The sequence below is a fragment of the Anastrepha obliqua genome, chromosome 3 (assembly GCF_027943255.1).
Source record: "Anastrepha obliqua isolate idAnaObli1 chromosome 3, idAnaObli1_1.0, whole genome shotgun sequence".
In the NCBI taxonomy this organism is placed as follows: Eukaryota; Metazoa; Arthropoda; class Insecta; order Diptera; family Tephritidae; genus Anastrepha; species Anastrepha obliqua.
The window spans coordinates 28,764,428-28,786,980 of record NC_072894.1 but is presented as its reverse complement, the minus strand read 5'-3'; the positions used below and the strand labels follow the sequence as shown (position 1 = coordinate 28,786,980).

The following is a 22,553-nucleotide window of genomic DNA, read 5'->3' as shown; positions in this document are numbered from 1 at the left end:
GTTATGTAGGAGGACTGCAATCAAAAAAGTTAGGAGAAAAAGATTTTAAAATTTCAAAATGGAGCAATTACGCATCATTTTGTCGTAAGCCAAATAATCAAAATTGTTTGGTTCGTCAAATCACTGAAAGCATACCGATGAGCACTACACAAGGACGTGATTATATTAGACATGTATGTGTGAACATATACATATACATGTAGATAAGTATGTGTTCAATACTAGCAGTACTTGGGGTAAGTTTCAATAATCGAGAAAATATGAATTTGTATAACATACATGTGTGTGTATGTATGTATGTATGTAAGTAATAAACAGAAAAAGCGATCGCATAACCGATCGTCACTTCACAATAACAGAACTGGTCATAATTTAGCAAAGTTTTCACTCAAATGTCTCAAACAGTTTCCTTAATTTATAAACTCAAAAGTGAGTTTTGAGCTATGAGTTATGTGCTAAGAGTGACGCTACTTTTGTTATACTCGTAAGTAAGTCGTAGGAGGAGGTAAATATCTACTCCGACTGCCAAGCTGCAATTAGGGCCTTGGGCTCGTTGTTTGTGCGTTCGAAATTAGTCGGGGAATGCCTGACTTCCCTCTCGATTGCATCGGTATACTTCGATATTAGACTCATCTGGCTCACCCGGTCAAGCAAACGTGCAAAATCGCGAGATCCTTCTGGCCGCGTGTAGATTGGGGGCGCTCGAGAGAACTTCTAAGGCTAACATAGCCACAGCTATCAAATTTGCTAGGTAACTTCATTGGGCACTGTCCGTTAGGTGTCCATGGTCCAGGTTTTTTTTTCACCTGTCTGGTTCCTCCCACTCGCTTTTTTTCTTCCCATCCCCTGTATGATATCGCAAGGGACAAATTTTAAATTTTTTTCAAGTAGGCCCCTCGTAAATAAATAAAAAAATAAAAATAAATAATTGCCGCGTATACTTCTGTTAGGTGTTTGGCCGAGCTCCTCCTGCTATTTGTGGTGTGCGTCTTGATGTTGTTCCACAAATGGAGGGACCTACAGTTTCAAGCCGACTCCGAACGGCAGATAATTTTATGAGGAGCTTTTTCATGGCAGAAATACACTAGGAGGTTTGCCGATTGCCTGCCGAGGGGCGATCGCTATTAGAAAAATGTTTTTATTAATTTTGCTTTCACCGAGATTCGAACCAATGACCTCTCAGTGAATTCCGAATGGTGATCACGCACCAACCCATTCGGCTACGGCGCCCCTCGTAAAGACCGTAAGTTATTTTACTCAAGGCCGATAGTCTTAGCTACTAGTGCCTTTCGTAATGTAATATAGTTATTTATAATTATATTTCTAATAAATAAATAAATAAATAAAAATTATTTTACTCAAAGTAAGTCGTACATCAAACAACAGACGGCTGCGGTATACAAACAGACAAGCAATGGAGCACGTAAAGGTCAAAATAAAAATTTGTATCACTCAAAATCAGTAGCTTCATTTAGTAAAAAAGTTGTTCAAAAACCAAACTGGATGGGTCTCATTATATACCAAAATCCAAAGAATAATAAGATTAGTCCATGCCCGACCGTCTGTTTATCCTCCCAATTGCACGATAGGTTAGGTTAGGTTATGGCGGTAGTCGGTCCGTGTGACCAACTCACATAGACCTTACTGGTCCGGTGTAATAGCACTGTGCGTCACAGGAACCTTGTTTATTTTTCTACACGACACCATTTTGAGGTTTTTATGAGGTACAGCATTAGTCTAATCCCCACGCTTCTATAAGAGAATTGAAAAAGTGTTTACCTAGACAACCTGCTTTGATGTTAGCTAAGGCTGGACAATGGCAAAGGAAGTGCTCAACTGTTTCTTTCTCATCTATACAACTTCTACAATATTCAGGGGAGAATACTCCTAGTCTCAAGGAATGCCTGCCAAATAGCCAATGTCCCTTGAAACAAGCCACAACCTTCGAGATATCATCACTTAGAGGCTAAGCAATTCCTTTGCCCGTTTCTTGTTTATTTGCGGCCATAGTAGCCTAGCTGTTACACATGTGCGTTCATGCTTCATCTCTTCATGATCTATTGGCCTCTTGGCTAATGTTGTTTATGATTACTACTTCACTCGTGGCCAAAGGTATTCCAATGGTATTTTTATCGCTGAGCAGTTGAAGAGCAGTACCTTTCCTGGTTAGCTCATCGGCTTTACAATTTCCCTCAATATCTCTGTGCCTCGGAATCCAAGGCTGACCTTGAATACGACACTAGTATCATTTAGGGCTGTCTGGCATTCCTGTGCAATCTTTGATCTTAGTATAGCCGCATTAATTAGTTTAATGGCCGCCTGGCTATCCGAGAATATATTTAAAGACGTTTTTGTTACGGCATGCGTATTAAGATATGTAGCCACTTCTTTTATAGCTAAAAGCTCTTCCTGATAGACGCTGCAGTTATCTGGTAGTCGAATGGTAGTCCAGTCCTAATTCCTTCGAAAATACTCCATAGCCAACCTTATCGTCTAGCTTGGAACCATCTGTACAAAAAATTGTATTCTCCCCTTCTCCACGGCCTTGATGTCTGCCACTCTCTTCTTGAAGAGCCCGTCGAAGATGAGTCTAGGAATAGAGTAGTACATTTCTTTTTTCTGACTATTCTTCTTCTTCCTAATTGGCGCCATAGCCGCTTACCCGATTTTGGCCGAGCTTAACAATCCGCTCCAGTCGTTACTTTCTTGTGCTAACCGGCTCCAATTGGACACACCAAGTGAAGCCAAGTCCTTCTCCACCTGAACTTTCCAACGCAGAGGAGGCATTCCTCTTCCTCTGCTACCACCAGCTGGTACCACATCGAATACTTTCAGAGCCGGAGCGTTTGTGACTATTCAGGGAGTGCAAAATCGAAGCGTGGCCAAACCACCGGCTCTTCCATAGCGCCATACATTTCAGTCTGAGCGCCGAGGCGGCGGCCACATGTGTCCCTACCAAATTTAGTACAGGTAAATTGATTAGAACTTCCAGCGCTTTGTTTGGGGTAGTCCTTAAAGCGTCAGAGATGCATAAAAAAGCTGTTCTTTGGGCCTTATTCATGATTTTAGCGTAACTCGCCTTTTGAGCAGATGGCCACCACACAAGTATTTCATATATTAAGATTGGTCTAACTACCGAAGTATATAGCCAATGTGTAGCGTGAGGTGTTAACCCCCATTTAATACTGACCGCTTTCTTGCAGGTATATAATGCAACGTTGACTTTTTTACTCTTTCCTCAATATTAGGTTTCCACGTAAGTTTCCTATCTAATATGATTCAAGTACTGACATTCTCTCTCAAAGGAATATCCACACCCTTAAAAACCAGCGGGGAGATTATAGGAAGCCTATGTTTCCTTGTAAAGAGAATTATTTCAGTGTTTTCGGGGCTTATAGTGAGACCCTTACTCTCAAACCAGCTCTTCAGTCCAGCTCCAATTGCACGATAACTCGGAGAAATATATAATATTAATATTCCACTGAAACTTGGTAACGTCCAAGGTAGTTTGGTATTGAAAATGCGCGAAATCGGATAACTATCATTATAACGGTAACTTTCAATAAAGAAAAACACTCGTTTATAAATATAACAAAATTACGCAAATTTGCTAAAAGTAGTAAGCTCAAAAATCCTACATAAATATTATTGAGGTTGGCTAAAAATGACACCCACTTTTTATATGTTAAGTCTACATTTCCACCCGCCCTCTGATGTAGCAAACTATAACTCGGATTGTCTATGAGTTTATTTGATTCCAAAAATTACCACCCAGACCAAATTAAATTTGACTAAACTATGCGCAGGTGAAGAAAGCTCAGTTCTGGCGGAATTTAGCAGCTCTTGACTTTTTAAATGCTAACTTTGGGTTGGTCATGAATGGAATGTACCATAAACTCTAAATTTTAACAAAATTATGTGATATCTCTGTTTATTAAACGGCTCATATATAGATTAATGAGAATGAAGCGCACATACAATCATGGACGTCCTTTCCATGGCGAAAGCCCAGACGTGATATGACATAGTGATTTAATATTTATTTACATATTTGCGTGTATGTATGTGCCAACGTGTATAAGTAGCATATCTTTAAAATTATTTATTTCCACTTTATATATTAAATGAATTATATGTATATTTGCATGTATGTACATATAATAATCTGACCGAAAAACCATATAGATGACGTACATACAGACACACTGGCTCACGAATGAGGGCGAAATTCGGACCGCAATTTTTGAGAAGGCCAACCTTTTATTAACTGTGCAAACTTTTGTTAAAGCACAAATTGTCAAAATGTAATCAAAATTTCTGGTTAAAAATGATTATTAAAAAATCATTCGGTTGAAAAGATCAAAAGCATTCGTTGCAAATTCCATCCATCCAACAGAGCGTTACGCCCAGCCATACGAGCAAGGCAAATACGTACGGGACATACAATCACACAAACAGACTTATGTGTATGAGTATTTAAATATCCTGTAGGGAAAACTGCATTAGTGAAACATGTTTGCTGATTGAAAAATGATGTTATTTAAGCAAGAAAGTTAGCATGAATTCATCTGACGAAAGACTTCAAAAGAACGTCGCTTAAAAAATTATATATAAAGTATTTACAAATTACATATCCTTTTAACTTTGATAAACTTTTGTACCTTCTGAACGGTGCTCGCGACCGCCGTAGACGAATGGGTTGTCATGAAACACAAAATGATAGAAAAAGTTCCTTCTAACAGCGATCGCCCCTCGGCAGGAGCTGGCCAACCTTCGAGTGTACTTCTACCATGAAAAAGTTCCTCATAAAAATCAGCTGCCATTTGGAGGTAGCATTAAAATGAAAATCCCTCCATTTGTGGAAAATATCAAGATGCACACCTCAATTTCGAAGAGAAGCTCGGCCAAACAATCAACGCAGGAAGAAAAGACCAATTATAAAGGGTCCACCATATATATTAACTTTACGGAATTAAAAATGCTATAAAAAAGAAACTACTCATATTTTTCCAAACTGTTTTTTTTTTTTATTTTGAAGTACAATCCTTCCGGTTAATGATGGAATACAACTTCATTCATATGGCTGCCTCGGCTAGCCATGCACCATCCCATACGGCGTCATACCAAGGTCTTTACGCAAAATTCGTCTAAATGATGTCTCCGAAATGTCCAATTGTTGAGAACGACCGTGAACTGATGTTCCTGGTGATTCGCGAACACTCTCGGCCACAGCAGCAATATTTTCGGGTGTACGCACGGTTTTTGGTCGGTCACGCATTGGTTTGTCAATAAGCAACCCAGTTTCTCTTACTTTTTTCGCAAAGTAACGCACATACGCTTCATTTGGTGCTTTTCTTCTTCCCATTGCCGTACGTAATTTTCGTACACATTCTGCAACATTACCATGATTTTCAAAGTAATGTCGCAATATTTCCCAGCGTTCTTTGAGCGTATACACAACCATTTTCGTTCAGCGGAAGAATAAAACTAATTTTCTGTCAAATCAGATGACAGCTAAGTGTTACCATTCTTCAAATAATACCTAGTTCAAATCCGTAACGATAGATGGCGGGCCCTGTATATATAGGGACACCACTTCAAAGGTAAGAAGCTTGCCTGCAAGGTGCGAACTCAAACATCGTACAACCAAATGCATTGTAAAGGGTGATAAATTTAGAGGTATCGAAACCAAATATTGTGGAGATCACGAGCTTCAATTTCCGGTATCAATTAATCGTTTATCATGGCGCGATAGCGTTCGCCCATCACTGTTACATTGGCGCCAACCTCGTCTTTGAAGAAATATGGGCTGATGATACCTCCAGCCCATAGGCCGCACCAAACGGTTTTTTCAGTGGATGTAATGGCTGTTCTAGAATGGCTTCGGGCTGCTCTTCATCGCCAAATACAAGTTTGCTTATCGACACGGTCATTAAGCCAAAAATGGGCTTCATCGCTCAGCATCATAAGTTGACCTGAGCGCGTGATAAGCATTTTGCACAGAGCGTCGATTTTCGTAACACAATTTTACGGTTTGTAAAAGTTTTTGAGGTGTAAAGAGAACATACGGAAAAAAATTATCCGATCTGTCAAAAACCCCTATTGGAAAAAGTACCTCCAATCTGATCACCCTATATTTAAATTGATGATAGGTAGGTGATTCTATTAATGATTAAATACGAAAATCTGGAACCATTTCCCAATGTTATCGGTAATATATTGGGTGTGGGAATAAGTTTTCGTCTTTTTTTAGCCAAAGTTACGAATTATTTAAACAATTAAATAATTCATGAGATTTTGTGAAGTATGTGCCATTGGAAGCTACAACTTTACTCCATCTTTCCGGCAGCGTACGGATTCCTCTGACGAAAAATTCGAGTTCTTTTGACTTGATCCCTTCAGTGAGCCGGTTTACGATGATCTCGTAAGAAGTGTACCCCTCTCCTCAGCCCTTACTGCATTTTTTGGAACAGATGGTAATCCGAAGGTGCAATGTCTGGATAATACGGCGAGTGGGGCAAGATTTCCCAATTCAGTCAAATTCAGTCCCTCTAAATATTTCTGGACCGATTTAGCAACGTGTGGTCTGGCATTGTCATGCAGCAAAATCAGTTTGTCATGCGTATCGTCCCATTCCGGCCGATTTTCTTTGAGACCTCGATTCAAACGTATTAACTGCAGTTGGTAACGATCGCCAGTGATGGTTTCAGATGACTTAAGGAGTTCATACTAGATGGCACCCTTCTGATCCGACCAGATGCACAACATAACCTTTGAAGCATGGATATTTTTTTTCGCTGTCGATTGACCTGGTTCACCTGGGAAGGCTCCAATATTTTCGACACTTAGGGTTTTATCATAATAGATCCATTTTTTATTACCAGTGACGATGCGATGCAGAAAACCTTTTCTTTTCGGAAGTTCAAGAAGCATCTCACACGTCACGAAATGCTTTCGATAACCCTTTCCTCCAATTGATGTGACCCGCAGTTACCTGCTTTCTGAACCATTCCCATCGAGTGCAAACATTTAACGACGTTTGATCTGTCAAGATCCTACTCTTCGGACATATCATCAAGGGTTCGATATGCGTCTTCCTCTAATAATTGTTGTAGTTGAGTATCTTCGAGTTTTTTCGGTGCTCCTTCTTTATCACTCACAACGAAATTGCCACTTTGGAAGCGTGGAAACCACTCTTCACAAGTTGTGTTTGATGAAGCGTGATTGCCGTAAATATTGCTCAATATACAACACGTTTCAGCTGCACTTTTCTTTAAAAGGGAATATGAAGCACGACTTCTCGTAAATGTTGTGTCTTCGGGACGAAGGGAGACATTTTTGACGTCAGCTAAGAACAGATCTTTACGCCTCAAACGAATTACAACTAGTGCGATCGAGACCTCACATATACACCTTTTAATCACCAGTATATTTCTAGAGTGAACACAAAAATTGTATCAACAGCGACACCTTTTCTACGAGGGCGGAAACTTATTCCCACACCCGATATTTATAAAACAAAGTACACTCGCCACATACGCACACCTTTTAAAAGGCTCAGCAATATAAAGTTCCTCTTTTTGCAGGTCTACTAGCAACACTACTCTTCATCTTGTGGATGTATCGGGTGTTTTTTATTAGCTTCAGAACTTAAATTGGTAATATAAAACAGAAATATTGTTGGAATGAATTTCTTTTTATTATAATCTGGTAGATAATTTCACGGAATTTATTTTTTGAATACAACAACAGAAATGTCAAACCTGTTTTCCATTCTCAGCTGTCAAACCATAGCTATAGATATCGATAGTTCGCATGCAACTTAAAAAGCACCTGATATATGCAAGACTTCAGACTACATCCTATCGCAATCATTGTAACAGGTGGCGCTAAAGTAATCCTCCCATCAGAAAATGCTATAAATTTTGCGATTGGCCCCTAATGTCAGTTCTGTTTTGACATTTGTGTAGTAAACACATGCGAAATACACGTTAATAAACAATGTTACGCTACACTGCTCCAGAACGCGGAATATTGCTGACTATTTATTTGACCAATAATCGGTCGGTGACTTTGGCACAACGTGAATTTCGTCGCAGATTTCCTCGCCGTCCAACGCCTACTGGTGAAACACTGCGACGTTTAGCCGCTCGCCTCGAAGAGACTGGCACAAAACGAGATGCTGCCAGGCGTGGCAGACCCCGGAGTAGCCGTTCTGCAGAGAATATTGCTGCTGTAGCCGAGGATGTCATGGAAGCGCCGTCGACATCGACCAGACGACGTGCCACGCAAATGGGTATCAGTCGACGGTCGTTACAGCGAATTTTGGTACAAGGTTTGAAGATGTTTCCGTACAAAGTCCAGCTGTTAGCTGCTGACCGCCAATCGCGTCTAACATACGCTCAAGCCATCCTTAATCACCACCAAGAGGAAGATGATTTTTCATCAAAAATAATCATGAGTGATGAGGCCCATTTCCATCTTAGCGGGTACGTAAATAAGCAAAATGTACGCTTCTGGGGCACTGAAAATCCGCGTGTAACCCACGAAGAGCCATTACACCCGCTCAAAGTCACTGCATGGTGTGCTGTTTTCGCTGGAGGAGTCATCGGACCTTTTTCTTCGAAGACGTCGCGGGCCAAACGGTTACTGTGAATGGTGAGCGCTACAGAGCAATGATCAACGAGTTTTTTTTGCCGCAACTTGATGAATTGGGATTGGAAAACATGTGGTTCCAACAGGACGGTGCAACGGCACACACTGCACGTGTCACAACCGATATACTGAAGGATGCATTTCCCGGGCGCCTTAGCTCCCGTTTTGGCGATTTGCACTGGCCAGCAAGATCGCCTGATTTCACCGCTCCAGACTTCTTATTGTGGGGCTTTTTGAAGTCACGGGTTTATGTCAACAAGCCTCAGACTCTTGCAGCTCTTAAAGACAATATCCGTCAAGAATGTGAGGACCTATCGCCGGAAGTTTTGGCCAAAGTGATGGAAAATGCCATAAAAAGGGCTCAAATGGCAATCAACTGTGGCAGCGGCCATTTACATGACATCATATTCTCTACTTGATGTAAAAAAAATTAAAAGACCAAATAAAAATAATCCACAAGAAGAATCAAAGTTTTTCTTTTTTTTTTTAAATTACAGCCAAAAAACATCGGAAGGTTACTTTTGCGCCACCTGTAGTAGCGATAGTATTATTATTATTTATAAATTTTTTAATATGTAATCCCCATTTTTTCTTTTATATCTCATTTGTTATATTCATATGTATGTAACTAATCCTTATTGGTACATGCACGCCTCGACTAAATGTTTGAATTGTGGGTGTACATTTAGGCGCACACGTGTTAGTGCGATTCGCATGAGTACGACACAGTTATGCATCTGCCAATAACTTACTATAAACTATTTTTTTTATTCTATCAGATCACTCTTCCTCGTTTTAGCAATAAGCCCAGGTAGCTGGTGCTTCAGGATATCTAAGGGTGCTCTTGCATTTTACAGGTTACCAACAAATAAAAAAATTATAAATAAATATGTGCATATATGTATACTAAAAATTAAATATTCTTATAATAGAAGGCCGTACAAAATGTATATATATTTAGGTTTAAAAATATGTTTCCACATTGGGTTATTCAAAGCCGGAAGGAAATTGTAGCTCTGACAATGCTAAGAGCTTAAAATTTTATGTTTGTATGCGATATGCTTTCGAGCTTTTGCTGATAAAAATTCTTCAGATTTCTGATTAGGCGATAGTGTTCAATCAATATTAGACATATCTCTGATAACTAAATAAAAACGCGCACATATAAAGAATTCCTCGCGCTTAACTTAACATTCTTCGGATGTGCGTCATAATATACATATTTTCGTTTTTCGTTTTTTAATATACATATTTTCTTTTATAGACAGTATTTGTGTATATGTTGTTTTTTTAAGTGATTTATACTAACTTCTGCTCCAATTAGTGATGGGCGTCCTGATGTTGTCTGCCTTGTGCGGCACCCACTCACAATGGGGATCTTTATAATTTGTCTGCCGAATGATAGCCGCTATGTGCCGATTTACACACGGAAACATTTGGAAGAGAGTCACTGGAAATTCTCTTTTCATGTTCCACCCCCATTAACCCAGGCAAAATTGTTTTCAGCAACATTTTGACGTTTTACTACCTTAGCATCCTCTGCTTCAGATATATTCTACAACCCGCTAATATGTAAAGCGGAGAACGTTCGTCAACATCTTAAATATTTCAAAGAGGAATGCAAATTGGTTAAATAATTGGTTTTTTATTTACATATTTATACAATTATTAATACTTCAAATATAAATAATTAACTTAAAATTAACTTGAATATTTGGAAATGGGGGAAAAAATTAGAATTCAACATAAGCATACTCCAAAAGTTTTTTAAATAATACCTACTTTACTAGCAAAAATAAGCCTGCATTTCACAAAAATCTGATGTTTGTCATTGTTGATTTCTTGCGTTTAATTGAAAACCAGCACAGATCTCAGAACTTTCCCCCACAAAAGAAGACAACGAATGAAGCAACAGTCAAAAATAGCTTTAAGATTGGAAATACGAATAAGAAGCGCAAAGCGTCTCACCAGTACGGACGACAAAATCCCCTCTCTCTCCCGCAAAAAAAACTTGTTATTATCATCTGAGATTTCTTGTCCACACACAGAACAAGCTGATTAGTTTTGAGACAGTGGCTTCCTTTTAGCTAGAAAAAATCTAGCATTACCTCTATGTATTTTCGATAACGACTTCTAGAAACTTTTATTTGTGAGGATATGAGAGCCTAAATGATTTGTGGATAAACCAGCTTCGACTGAGACATTGCAAGCTAACATTGCTGAAGTTATTCACGAGGTACCGATTGAAGTCCTCCAGCGAGTTATTCAAAATTGGTGTTTATGGACGGCCAATATTTGAAAGGGATAAAAAAAATCAAATAAATAATTGGCGCTCCGAACGGCAAATGGCTTTTATGATGAGCTTTTTCTTGGCAAAAATACACTCGGAGGTTTGTCATTACCTGCCGAGGGGCGGCCGCTATTAGAAAAACTTTTTCTATTATTTGATATGCGTACGCGAAGATTCGACCCTATGCACTCCCGAATGGACCTACGCAATCTCGAATGGTAAAAGGAGGTTAAGGAGAAAGGAATTGTCTATAAAAAATAAATGTCATGAACGGTTCTACACAAAAATAATAAAGATTGCCCATCAATCTGAATTTTCGTAGTTTTATTTCAATTTAAAATCCGATACCTAATTGATCACTCTTTATCAATTAATGCTTCGCACCCGAGGCTTCGAACCTGTTCATTTCCGAATGGTAGTCAAGTGCCAACCTATTCGGCTACAGCGGCTGCAGCTGTAAATAATAAAGTGCAGGAGTAGTGATTATAGGAAGGAACTGTATTAGTATTTCTGTTAAGAACTTAAACCTTCTTTTTGCTTACAAATATCCGTCACGTATACCCAAAATATTTGCCGTATGCTCATATGCATGTATAAGTAAAACTCCGCTTTAGTTTCAATAAAATTAGAAATGTCCTTTAAATACCCTAAAGTAGTCAATAAAATGTACAATAATTGGTGGCGCGTGTTGAATTCACTTCACTTCACTTTGATGTCGCAAATATGCTCTTAAATTTGTAATACTCAAAACAACCTCTCCGTCATCGTAGTTCCATCGGGCTGTTGGTAATTGACATTTTATTGCCCCCGTAATGAACAATGGGAAAATGTAAACTAGCAAATAATTATTACAAAGCAGACACGTGTTCACAGCTCATCCTGTGTATGTTTGTATGGGTGAAATGCTCAGCGCTTCATCCCTGTCAGCCGAATTCTGCCTTTGCGGCCGTAATCAAAAATCACAACTGTCGCTGATAAAAGGAAAACAAATTAAGTCACCCTTTATATGGGTATTTAACTTCGTAATTCTGTCAACGCACTATTACATTTGAAAACTTACGAGTATGCAGCTTATGGATAGCCATGACAAAATGAGGGTGAATGAAAACTAATATCAAGGCTGATAGCAACAGCTACCTTATCAGCTGTGAAAGTTATTGGCCGATTCACGACGACGACCTCTACGCTTTCTTCCGCTTTTGCTGATGCTCTAATGCGATAATGAGACAATCTGCAGGGGTTGAGAACATTTGTATTTACTTATATTTACGTGCATTATCCGTATTTAGCATTAGAAATCGCATTTACATTACCTACACACTCCCTGCGCCATATCCGTTGCGAAATGCTCATCAAAGAAAAATATGCTTGCGACATTAATTTGTTCCACTTGTCGTAACCAGCTGAAGCTGCAAATAATCTAAAGGGTGGTTTGTTTACGAAGTTGTTGTGAAATTCAGCATGAATTTGTCAAACTTGACTGAGCGGCTGGTGGAAATGATGCAGGTGGCTTAGAATATCCCATACAAATGCAAGTGTACATACGAGTGTGTCCGTTGGTACGGCATTCGCTACACAAATAAATTCCGCACTGATGTTACGGAGTCACAGCCAAGGGTTTCATTGTGTGGCCACTGTGCCGCAATGGTGTTTGTTTATTGGCTGTGTGGAAGTGGAATTAATTAGCCATGAATATTGCGATTATCGTATTAATTCTGAAAGGAATTCCGTTTAAAGCCAATATTAATTTTTGACTTCCATGTGGCTATTGAGTGCGGTATACATTTGTTCATATGTTTCTTTTAATAAGTAGATGCTTGGCGCTGGAATTAATAAGTTCTTACTCTCTTCTATTTAACACAATGGATGACAAGCTGAATAAAATAATTTCATATTTCGGTTGCACACTTTTTGAATGATACACAACAATCCTGTAATGTAGACCAGTGCATATTCACTTCAATTCACTCACTCGTTCGCCGATGGCCATCAGCTTAAGGGGACAGATGCCTGTAAAATTTCGAAAAAAAAAATGTTTTCATTAAATGTTAATAAAGTATGGTTAAGTTTTAAGGGCCGGTGTTTATTTTGAATAAAATACAATTTTTTTAGAAAATTATTATCATTTCTCTTTATTATGATAATATTGGTATGATTCAATTACGTACAAAAGAAAATATCGCCCAAATGGCCGCCGCGGCCTCGGCGGCACACCTCCATCCGATGGTCCAAATTTTCGATGTCGCTGAGGAATAATTGAGGTTATATGCCGTTAATGTGCCGAATTATCTCATCCTTTAGCTCATGAATTGTTGCTGGCTTATCCACGTACACCTTTTCTTTCAACAAACTCCAAAGAAAGAAGTCCAACGGTGTGAAATCACATGATCTTGACGGCCAATTGACATCGCCGCGACGTGAGATTATTCGGCCATCAAATTTTTCGCGCAAAAGAGCCATTGTTTCGTTAGCTGTGTGACAAGTGGCATCGTCCTGTTGAAACCACACATCGTCCACATCCATATCTTCCAATTCGGGCCATAAAAACTTCGTTATCATCTCACGATAGCGAACACTATTCACGATAACTGGCTGACCTCATTTTGGAAAAAATACGGCCCAATAATGCCGCCGGCCCATAAACCGCGCCAAACAGTCACTCTTTGTGGGTGCATTGGTTTTTCGGCAATCACTCTTGGACTATCATTCGCCCAAATGCGGCAATTCTGCTTATTGACAAATCCACTGAGGTGAAAATGTGCCTCATCACTAAAGATGATTTTGATTTTAATTTGAACGCCCGTTTTCATAATAAGCCTGAATAACTTTAACGCGTTACTCGATTGTGTATCTTTCCATGGTTCAAATTGAGTTAGTCTGAAATTGATAAATCTTAAATAAAATGCAGAAAAAACTTGATGTTTAGGTGGGGTTCACATTCAATATCGGCCCTTGAAATTTAACCACCCTTTATATGTAATCCTGTAAGAATATATCAAAAAAATTTTAGAACGTAAATTTAAGTATTTCTTATCATCCGTGAGGACTCCATTCTTTGCGTTCGAGCGCTGGGAGAGGTATAGTTACGTTGCCGACTTTAGACGCAGTTTTCTCAAAACTAATTTCGAATTGGCGTACACGATAACTCCAAAAGTTATTGAGCGCTCTCCTTGAAATTTTGCACACATCTTTTTTATGATATTACTTTCATTGCGAATTTACAATTCGAAAATTTTTCGAAAAAATAATTTTTTCAAAACAAAAATAGTAGGAACATTCCATGATTCAATTATACAAGGTTAAGTAAAGTTTGGCAACTGATTTCGGATGCTACTTAATCCATTGATGCAATTTGGAAGCAAGGGAAAAAAGGGCATAAGTTTATCCCCTTTCTGAAAATGTAGTAAAAAATTGAAAAAGGTCGTTGCAAGCCATAGAATAATTTTATGTTATTTTATAAGTGGTACTTAATCTTATATATAAAATAAAGTCAACTTTTTGTGTGTGTTCGCTAACCGGCCGTGTCCGTGCACCGAATTAAACCAAACTTACACACATTGTTAAGTAGGTATTGAAGATGGTTTAAGTATAGTTTGGATACCTATTGGTGGGTAGGGCTCGAGATATAGGTCAAAACGTGGACCCGGGTAACTTTCGGATGTGTATGTACAATATGGGTATCAAATGGAAGCTGCTGGTGAATGATTTAGTTCAGAGTATTTTTCATGCCGCTCCGTGACTAGGGTCTCGAGATAGAGACCAAAACGTGGAGCCTAGAATGTGTTTGTACAATATGGATATCAACTGGAAGCTGTTGGTGAATGCTTTGGTACAGAGTATTTTTCATGCCGCTCAGAGACTGGGGTCTCAAGATATAGGTCAAAACGTGGACCCGGGTAACCTTTGGTTGTGGATGTACAATATGGGCATCAAATGAAAGCTGTTGATAAGTGCTTTAATACGGGGCAATTTTCATACCTATTGATGACTAGGGTCTCGAAATATATGCCAAAACGTGGACCCGCCGTGTCTTTGTGCCGAAGTAAACCAAACTTACACACATTGTTAACACTTGATGATCATGAAAAAAGAAGATTTTTTTTAATTTCAAATCAACGCAAATGAATAACTAAGAAACAACCGTCTTTTTCCTGATCATCAATCTTCTTTTTTCCTGATTTTCAATTTATATTTTATATTTACTCAAAAACAAATAGAAAATCAAAAAATATTGTTTATGCCAAAGCGCTTGAATAAAGAATAAAGAAATAAATAATATGAAAACCATATCTTTTCTGTTCTAAACCATATCTATTCTATTTTAGTGTGCCCAGCGAAGCGGGCCGGGTTTGCTAGTTATTTATATTTTTAACTTAACTATTCCCATGGATTTGTGTCATATATATACAGCTGTTGACAGCTAATTAGAAACGACACTTATTTCAGAATAAATTTTCCATTTTCCTTTTAAACACGTATTTTCATAACTTTTTGCCAATTTTATTTAAACATATGATAAACTTAAAAACTAGTGGAAAACAATTTAATCGCAATTCTTTATTAAATATATATATATATTTTTTTAAAGCATGTGAAATGCCCGATTTGGATAGGGCAACTAATTAGAAACAGTAATGTATTATCAGATCAACATAAAGATTATGTTAGTATTTGGTTCCATAACCCTTTTGCTTCAACACTGCCTCACATCGATTGCGCATTGATGTAATGAGATTCTGACAGCGCGCCACAGGTATTGCTTGCCATGCCGTTTTTACTTCGGCAAAAAGGACATCCATATTTGGGATATTTTTGGCACTCACGGCTTTTTTAACGTCACCACAGAGCTGATCTATTTTGTTTAAGTCCGGACTGGATGATGGCCATTCCAAAACATTGATGGAATTTTCGTCGAAAAACTGTTTCGTCAACTTTGCCGTGTGCTTTGGATCATTATCCTGTTGAAACTTCCATATAACAAGCAAATTTTCCTCAGCCCACGGCAACATTACATTTTTTAGTATATCGATGTATTTCTCCTTATTTAAAATTCCATAAATCCTATGGATTGGGCCAACACCATTCCACCAGAAACATCCCCACACCATGATTGATCCTCCACAATGCTTCACTACCCATGAAACGTAGCGAGGATTGAATTCTTGGTTGATTAGCCGTCGAACATACCTTTTACCATCTGGGCCTATGCGATTTATCTTGGTTTCATCGCTCCAAACGATATATTTCCATTGATTTGGAGTCCATTTTGGCATTTTTGATAAAATCTTCCTCGAAAATTGTTAAGAAAACTGTAATGTTTTGAGTGTTTTCCTTTATTGTACTTTAAATATAAACAAAGCATTCTAAAAATCTCAATTTTATTAATTTACTTAAAATGTTATTTCACGAAAAATCTTAAGCTATTAAAAATAAAGCACTTCAAGAAATCTTTTTTTCCGTTTATTTTCTTATTCTTTGGCATTTTTTTTTTCTTATAATTTACTTAAATGATTACTAAACACATTAAGCCGATAAAGCATTTTTTTTTTAAATGTCAAACGGCTAAAAACTTTGTAGACCAGAAATATTAATAGCAACCCTCGTATGTTTCTGTGGTCAAATGATGCTAAGTGTCAGTGTTATTTTTTGTCACAGAAATCATGCTTACGTGGATAAATGCCTGTTTTTCCTGTTTTTAAATAACTGGGTTCTTTTTTTTTATTAAACGCAAAGTATTGGTGGCAGCAACGGGCTCTAATCACACCTGTGTATATAAATTTTAAGCGGTTATTAACAAAAAATCAGATTGATAATCTGCAACAAAAGACTTACCTAAATGTAGCTATATGGTATTTATCGCAATGAAAAGCACAATTGTAATGTAATTTTCACATAACTTTCAATAGAATTGAAAGATGCGAAAGTGTAAGCAAAATGGAATAGGCAAAACAGTATCGCCTGCTAACTTTTTCAGCAAAAATTTTAATTTCTACGCTTTTGAGTACTTTTTCTTTAGAATTTGCTCTGAAATAAAAAGTAGCTTTTCCAAGAGGACAACACGGATTTATTAAGTAGCTTCAAGATGGCTAACACAGGGTGAAAATTGGCTACTTACATCACCTTTAATTATTGCTTCATGGGAACATTCGCCCCATAATTAATTTTTTTTAAGCACTTTATTCCGCGCATTTATTTTTCCATTTTTGTTTAATTCATATAGAAACTATGACATTAATAAACAAAAAAATGTTTGGTTTTTTGTATTCAGATCACTGACGCCGTTGCTACAATGCCCGCCGATTGAGAAGCCCCGCTGCGACCATCCTGGAAGAATTGAGTGTACATCCGCCATTTTAAATGATTAAAGTAAAAAAACAAAGTTTATATTATTTTAATGTATAAATAAAGTGTATGCCAATTTTGAAAAAAATATATTGACTTCTTCATTTTAAATAATTGTAATGAAAATCAGGGAAAATATGGCCGTTTACAGGTATCTGTCCCTTTAATGTGCTTATGCTTGGCCTTACCCAAAGCGCATTTATTAAAAGTGGTGACACTAGACCAACAACAACGTTTTGTACATTTAATTGTCACGGCAAAATATTGGAAAAGTAGAAAACAAAAAATTAATTCGCCTTGTTTTATTCTGTGCTGACAGCCACATGGACACAGCGAAATAAAAAAACAAATCAGTTGACTTACTAACACCACCTTTAATAGATTCGCATTGGTCTCACTTTTATTAGTTCGAAAATTATTGATTTAAACAAATATCAGGTCAGTCCATAAGTTCGTGCGTTTTTTAAAGGTGGTTTTAAAATTAATAAAAAAGATGTTTAAAGTATTTATTAATCAATAATATATTTTCCTTCATTATTTACAATGTCTTCCCAACGTTTAGGCAAATTTTTAATTCCCTGCTCAAAAAATTGTTTGTTTTTGGAGCCAAAATACGCTTCGATATCCCTTTTTATAGCTTCTTTTGAGGAGTAGTTCTTGTTACTCATATGGGATTGATGTCCACAGAAAAGGTGATAATCACAAGGTGCAATATCCGGAGAGTATGGTGGATGCGGCATTAGCTCCCATCCGAGCTCCTTGCCTAATGTTTGCCTTGCGGTATGAGGTCTTGCATTGACGTGGTGAAACAAAACTTTGCGTCTATTCACTAAAGACGGTCGACTTTTTTTAAGTGGCTCATTCAGGTTTCAAAGCTGATGGGAATAATAATCAGCAGTTGTCATCTGGTTTGGTTCCAAAAGTTCGTAATAAACAATACCGGCCATATCTCACCAAATAGACAGGAGAATCTCCTTGGGGTGAAGGCCATCTCTAGTGTTCCGTTCTGGTGTTTCATCTTTATCTAACCATTGGCGTTTGCGAACAGTATTATTGTAAAGGACCCATTTTTCATCACCAGTAACGATACGGTTCAAAAAACTTTCATTTTCAAGCCGTTGCAGCAGGTGAGAACACACATTCAGTCTCTGCTGAAGGTTGGCGACGGAAAGTCTATGCGGAACCTATTTTCCCAGTTTTAAACCTTTCCCAACTGAACCAGGTGCCTGTGAACTGTTCCATGCGATGAATTTAACCTCTGAGCTATCATATCGACTGTCAAATTTGGTTCAGTTTCCACGCGTTCGAGCAAGGCGTCGGAGTTAAAGACTTTTTGTATGCAAAAATCGTACAAAAGTGAAATTATGAGTAAATTACGCACGAACTTATGGACTGACCGATAAATATTTTTGTATATATATTATATATAACAAAATCAAGGCGAATTCATTAAAGTTGAAAGCAGTAAATCCGCTGTTGTATTATTTTCTTTTTTTCGCCGTGTCCGTAGCTGTCAGCACAGAATGAAGTGACGTAACGTATTTTTAACATTCAAATTTGTAATCTAAAGCTTGAAAATTTCTAATTCATTTAAACTCAAACGATTTTTAAAATGTAATAAATGATACACTGAGAAAGTGTGAAATTTGTTTTAGAAAACACCAGGGCGAAATAGTACCACTTTTCAAGATTCCAATCGAGGCATCAGAACGGTTGATGTGGTCCATATCATGCCGAACCCAGCTTAGAGGCAATGAATTTATTTGTTGTGACTACTTTTCCGGTGAAGATGTATATTAGTATTCACAGGTAAAAAACCCAAATTACTGGCAAAAGTCATTCCTTTCGCACCATCTTCTTATGACTCCATTTCAAACTTCATGCCGGCGGTTAAATATCTCTCGTCACCTTCTTTGACAGAAACAACTATAACGCAGGATAAAGACTGCGAAACGAATGAGTTCGCCTTGTAACAAAATGCTCAGAATGATGACAGGAATAGATTTATAATGGCAATGTCTTTTAGTAGCATGCAAATAAATAAATGGATAATTTGATTTCGACCCGTCGCAAATTTTTACTAGAATTTTCTCCACGTGCGAGTCTGAGTCTCTATAGATACGAGTATAAAGCTGTGCTGGCCCATTCAGCTATGGTTGAAGTGGTTTAGTAATGCATAGGCGCTCTAGCTTATGAAGAACTTTCGCCAAGTTGAGATTCAAATTAAACGTGCTTAGATGATGGTTTAAAATACAGCATGTAAATATTTATATTCTTTCTGATTTCACTATTTTTATTCAAATTTCGGGTCTTAACAATTATATGTGAAAAATTACATCATGAACACTTCTATAGGTAAAATCCACCAAACCTGTCGATTCATGAATGCCTAATTGTTGAGAACGTCGAGATGTCGATGTTGAAGGTTGTTGAGAAACAGCAGCAATGTTCTTTAAAGAATGTCCAGTTTTTGATTTGCCAATCCTTTTTCTATCCTCAACAGAACCAGTTTCTTGAAATTTTTTGCATCAAACTTTGAATTGTCGACTCATGCGGTTATTTCTATCAAAACATTCACAAATTTTGCCATCGACTGTTTTTATAATATTGTAAGTTTCAACAATTTTAATTAATTTAATTGTTTTCGTATGTCTACTTGACAAATATCTATCAAAAATGGCATAAAAAGGTGCCGTCTAGAAATTATTCACAACTCTAGGCGTAACTTTAGAAAGATTCTTTACTTTGTAATAGGGATATTCACAGTCGTACCGATACTTTTATTTCATATTTTTTTATTGGTATCATTTCTAGTAGATATTTCTTCCCGTTTTTCCTTTCAGCTCTTCCACAATTTCTTACTACTAATTTCTAACGTGAACAATTCTTGCCAAATACAACAACAATTCTTTATTTACAGTCGAACTTCTCTACAGTGAACTTCCATATAATGAAGCTCTCCTTATAATGAACTGATTTCGAAGACACTACTTTTTCGTTCTACTTTCGGTGTATTTTTGTCTCCTTATAATGAATTTCTATATAGTGAAGTTTTCTATATAATGAACAAATTTTACAGCTGGAAATTCAAGCGTCATAAGTTTTTGTCTCCATATAGTGAATTTTTTCAAAAGTTTTCTGTTGCAAAAAATTACAGTTAGATGTGGACAAACTGTAATGAGGGGAGTCCCAAAATTAAAACAGAAAGAGCTGAGCTATTACAGTTTTATTCAGTGATTGAAGTTAAAATGACGCATCGAAGCAGCATTTCGTTTGAAAAAAAGTTATTAATGATTAACAAAGTTAATGAAGGAAAGAAAAAAAAAAAAGATATTGCCAATGAATTCGGAGTTCTTCCCAGCACTTTATCAAATATTTTAAAAAATAAGGAAGTGATTTTAAAAAATGCGGAGGATTTGGCAGTAAATACCAAACGCAAAAGACTTCGACCTTGTCATTTTGAGGATATTGACGAAGCAATGCTGAAATGGTTACTCGTTGCACGTGGTAAGAATCTCCCTTTATCTGGACCATTATTGAAGCAAAAGGCCAAAGATTTTGCGGAAGCACTAGGACACCACGTATTTGAGGCAAGTACAGGTTGGTTAGACAAGTTCAAAAGTCGGCATGGCGTTATTCAAAAGACATTATGTGGGGAAAGTGCTGACGCCAACATAGAAAACCGTGATGAATGGGTAACGAACGTCTTACCGAAATTACATAGTTGAAAAATACAACATTAACGACATTTTTAATGCCGACGAGACTGCTTTGTTTTTCAAATGCTTGCCAACTAAAACACTGGCATTCAAAAATGAAAAATGCTTTGGTGGGAAGCAAAGCAAGGAGAGAATGACTGTCCTGGTGGGAAGCAATATGACTGGATCAGAAAAGCTAAAATTGCTGGTAATCGGAAAGGCCAAAAATCCGAGGTGCTTCAAGGGAATAAAATCTTTAGGTGTCGATTATGAGTTTAACAAAAAAGCATGGATGACCAGTGAGATTTTTACGAAATGGATTGTAAAACTCGACAAAAAATTTTGTGATCAAAACAGAAAGGTGTTGTTTTTTGTTGATAACTGCACTGCCCACCCTAAAGATGTAAGAGACAAGTTGAGAAAAATTCATCTCGCTTATTTTCCTCCCAACATGACTTCGTTACTGGAACCAATGGACCAAGGCATTATCTACAACATGAAACAACATTACAGAAAACGAGTTTTAACGAATATATTGACTCAAGTGGATGAGGGAAATTCTGTTATGGCCATAGACTTGCTGCAAGCAGTTCGAAATCTTAGCAATGTATGGAATGTCTATGTTAAACCAGAAACAATTGCCAACTGTTTTAAAAAGGCTGGATTTTCAAAAGATGCTATGCAGATTCCATTTGAGCATTGGGATGAAGAGGACCTTCTTTCAATATCGGATTTGGCTGCTTTACAGTCTTCATTTAAAAAAGTAGCAAATATCGAAGCATCGTTTGATGACTACGTAAATGTTGATAATGGTGTGCAGACTTGGGACAACCCATCCGAAGAAGATATTCTCAACAGCATTTTTGAAAGTCGCGGAGTTCCAGCTGAACTTGGTAAGCATTTATCTTTTTATAGTCAAACAAAAATTTAATATGTAAATATTATTTCAGATAACGATGAACACGATTTGACCGTTGAAGAATTGACAGAAACTGAGGAGGCATTACCTACGTTGATACAAGCTGCTTCATCCATTAGCGTGATTAGAACCTTTATGGAAATGAGGAGTGACGTGCCGATTAATGTTGTCAACTCTCTACATGATTTGGAAGCTTTTATTGAAAATTAAAAATGGAAGACTGTAATTCAAACCAAACTCACTGATTATTTTAAGTAAAATTACATAAAAAATCAATGTTTCTTTATAATGAAGTTTCTATATAGAGAAGTGATTTTCAGGTCCCGTGCGAATTCACTATATGGAAGCTCGACTGTATATTTCTCTGCACTGTATTGAAATTGTGATGTAATTTTAAAGCTAGATATACACGAAGCAACGTGTTGCAGCAACGGTTGCCTTTGTTTAAGAAACACGTTGCGACCGTTGCTTCAATCTCAGTATTGTGTATAACTGTGGTGCAGGAAAGGTACAAGCGGAAGATACGTAAAATTAAATTTTTTAAATGATCGACGAAATACGTAAAATTACTTCTCTTATTATAATTGACGAACTTTTGTACGAAAATGAGGAGAAGAGATGCAACAAAAGAAGAGAAAGAAAATTTGGT

The 22,553-nt window shown here is 37.3% G+C and overlaps 1 protein-coding gene across 1 annotated transcript; it reads left to right on the top strand.

Moving 5' to 3' along the window:
- The first annotated feature begins 21,436 nt into the window (after positions 1-21,436).
- On the top strand, positions 21,437-22,114 carry LOC129241901 (tigger transposable element-derived protein 6-like). The gene is made up of 2 exons (XM_054878451.1): positions 21,437-21,878; positions 21,936-22,114. Exons 1-2 carry the CDS (start codon positions 21,437-21,439, stop codon positions 22,112-22,114), a joined length of 621 nt encoding a protein of 206 aa, XP_054734426.1.
- The last annotated feature ends 439 nt before the right edge of the window (positions 22,115-22,553 follow it).